General features: G+C 36.7%; 2 protein-coding genes across 2 annotated transcripts in view; both read right to left on the bottom strand.

Annotated features, from left to right (window-relative positions):
• Window positions 1–3308: 3308 nt before the first annotated feature.
• On the bottom strand, window positions 3309–5759 carry CBG17339 (the record flags this gene model as incomplete). Its single annotated transcript, XM_045239136.1, has 8 exons — window positions 3309–3372; window positions 3420–3587; window positions 3631–3759; window positions 4125–4489; window positions 5114–5260; window positions 5309–5376; window positions 5462–5553; window positions 5593–5759. The coding sequence occupies 8 exons, from the start codon at window positions 5757–5759 to the stop codon at window positions 3309–3311; spliced, it is 1200 nt and encodes a 399-aa protein (XP_045096169.1).
• Window positions 5760–7957: 2198 nt separating this feature from the next.
• Window positions 7958–10947, bottom strand: part of CBG27527 — a gene marked incomplete at both ends in the record, with an annotated part of 4393 nt that continues 1403 nt past the window's right edge. Inside the window, 10 exons of the mRNA XM_045239135.1 lie at window positions 7958–8047; window positions 8351–8452; window positions 8491–8669; window positions 8702–8720; window positions 8753–8863; window positions 9424–9451; window positions 9724–9866; window positions 9914–10294; window positions 10341–10435; window positions 10516–10649. Coding sequence (XP_045099977.1) covers window positions 7958–8047; window positions 8351–8452; window positions 8491–8669; window positions 8702–8720; window positions 8753–8863; window positions 9424–9451; window positions 9724–9866; window positions 9914–10294; window positions 10341–10435; window positions 10516–10649 — 1282 coding nt within the window. The remainder of the gene's footprint in view (window positions 8048–8350; window positions 8453–8490; window positions 8670–8701; window positions 8721–8752; window positions 8864–9423; window positions 9452–9723; window positions 9867–9913; window positions 10295–10340; window positions 10436–10515; window positions 10650–10947) is intronic.

Raw genomic sequence — 10947 nt, 5'->3', positions numbered from 1 at the left:
TTCCAGGTGGATGGGTCGAGAAGTGGGTCGCGTCCGGAAATACTTGTTTTTCTTTTTCAGATGTTTTCTGTTTTCACTTCTTTCTTCTATCANAGCGGAGTAATAATCGCAGCTTTGTAGAGCGTTTTTCCAGNACAAAACTCTTGNAAATCAACTTTCAACGCCGNCGAGTTATAGAATAAATAGGGTAGCAATAGTATTCCAAGTTTCGAAAGATGATTTCTCAATGAGCTGATGTACATTTGCACACTTGTAGACAAGTTTTTCCCGTTATTGCACATTGATGATGAGCAAATATTGTCTAGATATGGTCACTGTACTGTGTTTCCGGTAAAGGTGGAAATTAGGAAATACGTTATGGTATGATCAAAGATGTTATAATAAACTATGACTGAAAATAAAACAATTTCTACAATTTCTTTTGCAAGTTGAGAGCGATCATTTTGTTAAATTTCTTTTGAAGACGCTAAAGTTAAATTCTCAACGATTTTCATAGTTTATCCGATATAAATCGAATGATAAAAAATCGTGGAAAAAATTAGAAAATAAAACAATGAAATCAAAAGATATGCTCAAAAAATACGATAGACTGCTCTTGCTTTTTAAACAAAAATTTAACAACATATATCTTTTTAACGTGCAAGGATTTCAGACAAGAGTAATGTTTCTACGAACGTTTTTTTTGTGTTTTTAAGAGAAAGTCCAATAAAAACTTTACTCGAAATTTTGTTCTTATGCGTTTCTCGAAGTATTGAACTTGTAGGCCCAGCGCTGTAGGTCCATGCTCTAATAGAAACCTATTCTACAGGGTGCGTCAAAGTTATTGCAAAACGTTCAAAGTGCTGTAACTTCTCTAAAAATACTCGAACAGATTCAAAAATTTGGCAATAGTTTATTGCATACTTTCTGAAAATGACATTATCAAAGTTGTCCGATGCAGTTGCTCTTGATCATCACTACATCCATAAGTTTCTTTGGTAACGCGTTTACTGTGGCACGGAGGTGTTTTGGGGATAACTGGGCCCGTCCTCGGCCCAAACTTTTCCCCAACGACTTCAAATCAGAATGTGGACGTGCTGGGACCCTCGACTGAAAAATTCCTATGCGGAATAGTCAACCAAAATCATGTCTGACGACAAGGGTGACCATCCGCAAGTCGTACCGAACTTGAAAATTTGGCCGCGCTCCCTGGTTGAACGATTTTTGGCTTGTGAGTGAAACCAAAACACCGTGGAACAGACCAAACATGGTTTCCAGATTAGTATTTGGTCCACGGAAAAACATACCTCTAAAAAGTTTCCTCCTATTAGTACTCTTTGCTGAATTTCACCTAAAATCTACAAAAATTGAATTCGGAGGTTTTTGCACCAAAAACCATGACGTACTAAGGACATGAAGCTCGGTTGGCCATCCTACCGTGATTATTAGCTAGCTCAGATCTCGGGCATAAGGCTTCCATTCGGTCGGGGAATTTAGCCGACCGACCGACCACCGACCCCGCCTACCGACAGACGTCAGAGTTTTCTGATAAGGGTTCGGCCTTCGATGTCAGAGTTTCTCGTCGCCGAACATCATCCTCTTGTGTTAATTTTGGTGCGTGCCAGCAAATGTCGATTTGCACTTCTGGATGCGTACCAGATTGTCATTTCCCGACCGAGTTCTTGTCTTTCGAACATGAAATGGGGACAGCCCGAGCTTATTTTTCACGATTGTACTGACTGACTCACTGCTTATTTGGAGCTCCAAGCTCATTATTTTATTGATTTCGTACGGATTTTTGCCAAAAAGGCCTTCGACGAGGGTGCCTAGGTGTATAGAACTAGTCACCATTCGTGTAACAGTCAATCTAACGATTTGAAAATTTGGGAATAAATAATACGTACAAAATCATTGTTCTAAAAATTCTACAGTGCCCACCAGCTCGCACTAAACTTTGAATGCAATAATTTGGCGTACCCTGTATACAGGGTGGGGCAAAAGTTTGGCAACAATCGTTTGACATAAGCTGTTGCGCGCCGGCACATTTTTCAGGTCTTTTATGTTTATAATATTCCTCGTCTCTTCATTGGTAGATGTGCAAAGATTCATGTCCTTATCTCAATTTTTACGAAAACGGCACCACTTTCTGTACGCTTCCTTTGATGTTTTTCCTGACCTTCTGGCACGCGCTTGACCACCGCTATCATTGATTAGACACTGTTCAGCTTAGAGGCAAAACTCAATTCTAAAAATTGTTATGTATAGACACAATTTTCTTGGCTATCTAATAGTAATAGTCTGTTGATTCTCTAGGCAGCCGATCCTCAGCAAACCATGAGTTTTGAAGGAATCACCCGAATTGGGGAAAAATCGTTGTTTTTGGTGGAGCCTGGTCTGCAAGTGTACCAAGAAACTTACTTTGAGTAAAAATCTTACTACCTGTATCATAATCTACCTTGAATAGCAAATTTAGACATTCCAAAAGTATATAGCGCCTGCTCAGACGACAAACATGTTCAGCAGGAGTGCCAAGTCAATTTCTCCAATTTGATCCCCGAAAAAGAATGGCCTGTCACTAGTCAGACAACAATACGATGGGGCTTTTCGTGCAAGGAAATTTTCAAGCATGTGTTCAAATTTGTTTTAACACAATTTGGGAGACTCTTAAAAATATTTATTCGACGGAATGGGACCTTTTGCCGGTTTGTTTTAACACAACAATTTGTTTTAACACAATTTGGGAGACTCTTAAAAATAATTATTCGACGGAATGGGACCTTTTGCCGGCAGACCACCCCCGTGCCAGCACAAACGCAACCCAAAGAAGTTGTGCCCCGCCATCAGAAACAGAGCTGCCAAAAACAAACAGCTATGATTTAATTTTGTTACAAATCTCTTTGATGAAGTCCTGTTAAAATTTGAAACTGATTGGACTATTTTCCGAGAATTTATGACGTCTTCTTTTTGTTGCCAAACTTTTGCCCCCCCCCCCCTCTGTACGTGATATTTGAGCACAGTTACCTCTGTTTCTTGAAGAGATATCAAGAATGTGCCAACTGATAAAATGTTTATCATAAAATTACTAAAATTTTATCAGTTAGCAAACTTTTGACAAAGTTCGAAGAAACCAAGATAATTAAGCTCAAAATATTGTAAATAGCTCTTACATTCTCTATTTTGAAATCATGAAAGTTGTTTTTATATCTTTTGACTAATCATGAATCGAATCTTTATACATTTTACCCAATTGAACACTAATACATTACAGTTTTTTTACGTTCAATTATTATGAATTCAATAGATCATACATCGAAATTCAATTTTTCTGGTTACCGAGCAGCGATAGCAGTCCTATCTCTCGTTTTTCGACACCTACGGAAGAATTCGGCCATTCTGAAACACTTCGACTCGGTGATAGTTTTTCCAAGAGTTCATCAAACCTTGCAAACAACATTAATCCAAATCCATTCGTCAGCACACAAACTAACGCTGGATAGATATTCAAATCATGCTCATGGGCGTAAGCAGCCAGAAGCATTGTGTACCACAAAAGTATGAATTGGAGCCCTTTCACACAATATATCCGGTATTGAAACTTGTTCAATTCACTAAATACGTAACATTAATTGTTGAAAATTTGAATGGGCTCACCAAAAATGTACATAGAGGGCGGAGTAGTCAAGGTCTTTGGTTACCAGATGATTCGAGAAATTGTTCTCACAGCAGCATAAGAATCCAACCATGTAGATATTGAAATAAAGCAGCATGCCAATAAGGAGACTGGAAAATAGAAACTATATTAAGCCGTCTTGGACTAAATGTTGAGAACCGGTATACAGTATTTTCTTTAAAAGAAGCCCGTGGGCTTCTATTTTTCAAATTATACTTATAAGGGTGGGTTTCTATTATAAATAATACGGTACCTATAACCTAAAGATGTTTGAAAAAGGCTTCCTAAAGACTAGCGTAGCGTTAAATATGCTATTCTGGTAATGAAGTGCTCTTCAACCGTCCACTTTTTCCTCAGTTTTTGTTAATGATTTAGGAAAATGATAAACTGACAAAAAGTTTAATATAACATCATAAATATTTTTTTCAGTTGAACACTTTTCCTTTGTTTTCTTTTAGTAGATTTCAAAACGCACCTTGACAATACCAAAATAACCGTGGGCAATGCCATTGACAACGCTTCTTGTAACCCCTCGAAATTGGTGACTTGAGACCATATATGAGATGCAAATGTTGCTAAAGTCATCAACGAAAAAAGGATAGTATACCAAATCGGCATTGTATATCTCGCAGCTGTCAATGACCGCACTTTCAGATCTATAAAACTTATTCGTTTTGATTTTTTTAAAGCAAAATCACCAGCTCTATAATGGTTCTCAAACGAGGCTGATGAATAGTGTTTCATCGTAAAAATTTTCAGAAACGTTGGTTTTTCTTTCTGGAGATCTTGTTCGCCTTCTTGTATTATGCGCATGGCGTCCACAACTCTACCCATAGGCACCTGGAAGTAGGAATTACGGTAGTTGGGACGCAAAAATGATCAATGAAGACCTTTTCCAACTTTTCCTGTAGAAAAAAACTTAGTAGCTAGCTTTAACTTCTCAAAAAATAGCCAAAATTTTTTGAACTTGTCAGAAAAGTTCAGAGGGTACTAAAACAAAACAACGTTCTGTTTTGAGATTGACAACATTTTTGTACAACTTCCAATAGACTTTCCGTTTGGACCAAAAATCAAAAATATGAAAATATCTGCAATATAAGTTGTGTTACTCAAAAATTGTTTGGATGGGTTTGATGGATTTCTACAAGAAAGTTGTCAATTTCAGAACTGAAGTTACTTTCTTGTTTGGTACAATGAACAATTTTCAGACAAATAATAAATTTCGGGTATACTTTTTCAGGGTTTCAAAGTATCTTTCGGATCGATATGATATTTTCACGTGGCATTTTCTGCCTATTTTTGGGTTCTAACGGCATATCTTATCAACATGCAACTTGCTGAAACAGATATTGAATAGAAAACTTGAGTCCTTATTTTGTAAAATACTCACTGAACTTTTCAGACAAATTGAAGAATTTGGAGCTAATTTATTGAGAATTTTGAAGTCGAAATATGATATCTTACCTGCACTCTCTCTGGTCCAACATGTGTTGAAATATTGATAAAACACTCATCTGTCAGGACACCTTCCCGAATTAAGTTCAAAAGTGCTCGCTTCTGTTGTTTATCCATTCCAGTAACATAATCCAATATCACATCACTATCTACATGCTGAAAAGATCAAATTTTCCAATTCACTATAATCAAACTATTTCGTACATCTCCATGATAATCAAAATTCGCATGCGGAGCATAACGCCTCTCTTCCAGGTCACCATCACCGGGAGCTGGAAAAAACGATATCAGTGAATTGATAAATCGAGAAACAGTGGAGTACACATTACACACAAAAACATGATCTTGAACATTCACCTTTGTGTATCCATCGCAGCCATTCTGGATCAAGTTCCTTCAAAAAGTCGGTGATGGAAATCGGAACAATCACGTGGTCAACAGAGAAATTTCTAAAAAGAATGTATCTAGATTACAAAAAATGAACTCACTGAGTATTCATATGGAACATTGTGTTCTCTGTCAAAAGTCCATCTTTCACAGGTCTCAATAATTTTCGAATATCTGCTTTAGCCATATTATGAATATAGGTCATCAACATTTCTTTCGAAGTGACATAACCTCTCGAATTGGAACCCGATTGAATAAGTATACTCATTTTTTTTTAATGAACTGCTGGAAATTTTTTTTTTTAAATAAACTGCTGGAAAAGAATCAATAGCTCATTTTGATATATAAAAAATGAAATCAAAGTCTAAACAAACAGAATACCAAGAGAGAACGTGTGTTTGAATGAGCTCGAAGCCCTAATTCTATTATTAGTAATCGCATTAACCCAAAAATGTGGCGTTGACATGAAAAAATCAAGATGAAAACCCCCCGAGACGTTCTTATCATTTCTTTTTCTTGTTCTGTGCAAAAATTCTTAAGTGTGCACCCTGTCTTCCTTCCTTTGATTTAGACTCGACCTGTTTAGAAAACTTCAGTTTTGTCCATAAAAATGATGAAAAATACATTTCAAAAAAAGCTTTTATTAGCTTTCGGGTGTTTTTTCTTGACAAAAATGAATTTCATCCAATTAAAGCATGTTTTCGACTCGAATAAGTAACAAGAAAAGAGAGAACTAAGTACAAGAGGGGAGAATCAAAATGGGTTGACGTTGTTTTGAGGTATCAGATCTTCCCGGAATAGCATTGCTCGCTTATGTCGAATCACGTCATCGATGACCATGCGTCGTCGTCTGAAAACATGATAATGATTTAAAATTTTCAGAGCTATAAATGTCAAATTTTAGGTTTGTTTGATTGAGCTTAATAGAATACTAGAAAACTGTGATAACGGGGAAATTGCATTCCAAAACTTCGGATAAATGAAAAATGGTGTTGTTACTGTGAAGTTATTACGTAAGGGTTATTGTAAACTTTAATAATGTCGGATTTTGACGTTGCAGTATTTTGAAGTAAAGTTGTTAATCAGGAACTGTTAAAAATCTCAAAACAATTCCGCAAAGGAAGTTACCGTATTTCTCTAAAGTGAGCCCACTAATTACTTCAGTTCAAATATCTCGGTTCCTATGAAAGATATCAAAATACGTTCACATATAAAATATTGGTGATATTATGATAAACAATTTATCTGTTGAACATTTTTTAAATATTGCTTACAGAAACCGAGATAATTGAGCCCAAACTGATTGAAAATGAAGTTCCAAGAATTTAACTAATTTTTAGGCGCCACATTCACCATGAACTTGTTCGGGATAGTTTACTATAACTTTCAAAAAGTTATGAATCCAGTATTACAGTATTCTACAGCAAGTCATCTACAGAAAATTGGCTAATCAGGAAAATTTAATGAGCGCAAAACCGTTCTTAGAAATTTTCAGGTTCAATAAAACTGAAAAACCATTTTAGAACTTTCAATTCAATCTACATTCTTGTAGAAATCAAACAATCAAAAATGCTAGCAAAGAAAAAAAAAGAGAACAAAAAACGTACCTGCAATCAACGCCAGTAGTAAATACAACAAAGAAAACGAGAATTAAAAGAACCAGGTTCATAGTGGTGAGAATGAAAGTGAATCAAAAAGATTGTGTTGGTCAAGAAGTGTGAGTGTGTCGAATCGAAGAACCGATCTTTTAAAGCCGCTTTGTACTCAACACACTATTTTATTTTTGTCACCGATGTGTTATATCAAAAAAGTTTGTACTCTCTCCACCCCATTTGTTGCCTATAAAAGGTCTTAAAATTAGGGGCGTGGCCTGAGGCGGTGAGATCTTCGAAAGTGTCATGCTGGGCAGCGAGAGTGTGCGAGAGAAAACGACGAAAGGCGAGCGCCATGTGCCGAATTCGCCGAACTTCGGTGGGGATGGCGACGGGGTGAACCAATAATGCGCGTGGAATTAGGAATATATCGTTCCATTTTATGATTTCAATCGGTTTATACACCCCATTCTACAGAAAATGATCTCTATTCAAAATTCGTTGGTGTTGAAATATGTATACAATTCGCGGAACAGATTATGGGAAGAGTCTCGCGCTATTCAAATTTTGTCCTACTGTACCTCATTGTTTGTTTATGTATGAGGAGAGGAAATTCGCTGAACTTGTGGTATATTGTCGCTTTATTCATTGAACTCAGTGTCAGCTTATGGGAAGTACGGTAAAAAGTCATAAATCATAAAATTATATTTGAAGGATCATAACACAGAAACAGAAAATTTGAAAATAAGGGAAAAATTCTGAAAGATAAATTTGGGGATCAAGGGGTTTTTGGTTAAGTGAGATAGTAATAATTGAAAGCCTTCAACTTGCACATTGAAGATGATTGGGAAATTATTGAGTGGGGGACAATAATTCACAGCTCCGTTGACGACCCTCGGTCCCGATCTTCGACGCCGCCAGTCACAAACATGTATTGACCAATCAAGTGAGAAATTTCGTCGGCCTGAAACAAACAAAACACATTCAGCTTCTTTTTTTTTTTGCAAATTGTTTGTTGGTCTCTCTTTGGTTTGGCGGTCAATTTTCTTTTACACTATGAACTCTCAATTTCTTTGATTTGCAGTAGTCAAAAGAACAAAGAAAACCAAGCCAAATTGAATCAAATTACTATTGTACGTGATGTATGCTCTGAGTTATTCAATTATTTCGGTTATTCGAATTGGTACAGATCTTATGAGACCTGAATGACCTCCGGAGACCCTAATTTGATACGAACGCCTTGGTTTGTACCCGAATTCTTTCTCACCTCGTCCGTTTTGATGTCCAATGCTTCCTCACCCTCCGGGGTGTTTATCACCAATCGGACAATTCTGTACGCAGTCTTCCGAATACTTTCGACCGATTCAATCTGAACACAATATCAAAAGTTCACGTTTGCCATTGTACGGTCATTAGTACCTGATCATAATTTCTCTGTTTAAAAACCTCTCTTGATTTTGGTTGCAGTAACTGAATTCCAGACTTGTTTATCGTCAGAATCACCTCTGGCAATTGGTTGCCATTCTCAACGACGGATTTTAACCGGTAGTGCAGGACACCAAACAAAGGCCATGTTGACAAAAGTTCTGAGAATTAAAAAAGGTGTTATTTTCGCTGCCCCGTAGTTTGGGGAATACCTAGGAAGTGAGACTTGGCCTCGGCGGGTCGCATTCGACCACCGAACATTTTCAGTTGTCGATTGATACGCGTCACCATCTCTTCCTGGTGTCGATGCTTGGGTTCGATGACACTTTTGGGTACAATTTGAGGAAGTGTCTTGCTGAAAATAGAATTGTTGGGTTTATTAGATTGAAAAGTCGGCTGAGAAGGGTTACGTCATTGTTTAGGGTCACTGTAAATTGTAATATTTGTGACAAGGTATCGCAGTGGCTTGTTTTTAAACGTTTCGGATTACTGTATTTTGTTATTTTCAAGTTGCCAGGCTTAACTCATCTTACAGTACCGGTCAATAGGATACAAAAAATTGATTTTTGGTAATTTTGGCTATCTGGAGCTGATCAAAGACTATTTTCAGAAGCACTTTTTCAATTAGTTCAACTGGCATTTTTTCAATTAGTTCGAAAATTTTGAAAGGTGTAAAACTAACCTAGATTGCAAATTTTGCATTTTCAGAGTTTCTTGAAAATTTCTTGTTTTTCAACTATTTGCAAATTTTTGGCAAACAATTTTTTCCCGTTTCTTTCAAAGTGATCGGAAACTTGACAGCCGAGATTCAGAACCTTGAACATGATATGCCACAAAACACTTTTTTTTTTAAATATTTTGTTACTTTATGTTGAAAGTTGTCAAAATTAATTGGGTATTAGTCAAAATGCATACCGTAACTCCATAAACTCTGATCTTTCGGCTTCTTCAAGGTTGATGTGCGTTTTCAAAAGAAACTATGACAAGATGTTGCATTTCTAATTTTATGAAGTTTCGGATTACTGTATTTTATATTTTTTGATTTTATCATGCGTCATTTCACACATTTCGCAGATTCTGCTCCGAATTTGTATTCTGATCGTTTTAGTATTGCTGTAACTTTCTAGCTAGTCAATTTCACGTTATTTGTGCTTTTACCTATTCTATTAACCTCCACATCCCTCTATCCACCCCAATTCTTCTCTTTGCACTCACGCAGTAAGTCTCTTTGCATTATCATTTGGAAGTAGGAGGAACAAGTAGGCAGCTAATTTGATAATCTCCTCTGTTGTGGCAGCAGTCAATTGACCCAGCGAGTTGGTCGAAATGAGTGATCCGCGCAGATAATCGTCGATCAACTAAAAACGACTCGTTTAATACACAGATCAAAAGATTCGGGTCTGACTTGGTCAAACATCGAGTCAATGTACGCGGCGTTATCATATCGTAACGGGTGAACCCAAACAGTTCGCTTAAGATGGAATTGGAACGGAAGTTTCTTGTGTTCACATTCGGTGATGATGTCCATCAAGTAGCTATCGTTCTTGCAGTAGTTGAGGCGTTTTTCTAAAATTAGGGACCATTCAAAAATGCAAGTTTCAAAGGAGCCACCTTTTCCAACAGTGTAGCACAACGAGAATTCTTGTTGCTCATGAAGTGATCTCACATTCAACAGACTACAAAGTTCCTGAATCATCTCCTCGACTACTGCAATTGGACGAAGTGTCTGGTTGACACTATGTTCTCGTGAGATGAAGAATGCTTGACGTCTCAGTTGACTTCCGTCCTGTAAAAAAATATTCATCAAACTGTTTACATGAAAACACGATTACCGTAATCTGTTGAACTTCTAGAGCATTCAGTAGAACTTTACGCCCACCGTACTTGAACGTTTGAATCATGTTTGTTTGGCAAATTCGTGCGGTACCTGTTGGAAAAAACATTTGTATTTTTAGAATAATAATAATAATAGTTCAGCATTTTCTCCTCATATGATTTTCGACGTACCATGGTACGGTCTCTGCCAATCGTCGGCATTGTCTCCGAGATATTGAAGAATGTAGGGTTTCAAAGTTAGGCTGGATGGGAAGTAAGCAGTGATAATGGTGAGAAGTCTCCAAGCACGGAGAGAGCTGTTCGGTCTGAAATTTTAGTTTTTTTTCTCTCTGACAGTTTATTTTTAGGGAACTTCAAAACTTTTTGAACCCAGATTTTGATGAAAATTTTTGGATAAGTTGAGAATAGTCTATTTAGACACCTTTAAGGATGTTGGAAAAAATTAATTAATTTAAAAACTTTTTTCAATTTTCAAATCAATCCAAGTCGTGGTAGTAAAGTTGAAAGTGGAAATTTTAGAAAATTTTAAACAACAAATTTCAGAAAAATGTCTGAAATCAAAATTGAACTGAATTCTAATGTAAAACCTGTAATAAAAGGGCC

The sequence above is a fragment of the Caenorhabditis briggsae genome (assembly GCF_000004555.2).
Source record: "Caenorhabditis briggsae complete genome, chrX, whole genome shotgun sequence".
Taxonomy (NCBI): Eukaryota; Metazoa; Nematoda; class Chromadorea; order Rhabditida; family Rhabditidae; genus Caenorhabditis; species Caenorhabditis briggsae.
Note: the sequence above shows the minus strand (reverse complement) of the source record. Positions and strands in the feature narration are given on the sequence as shown.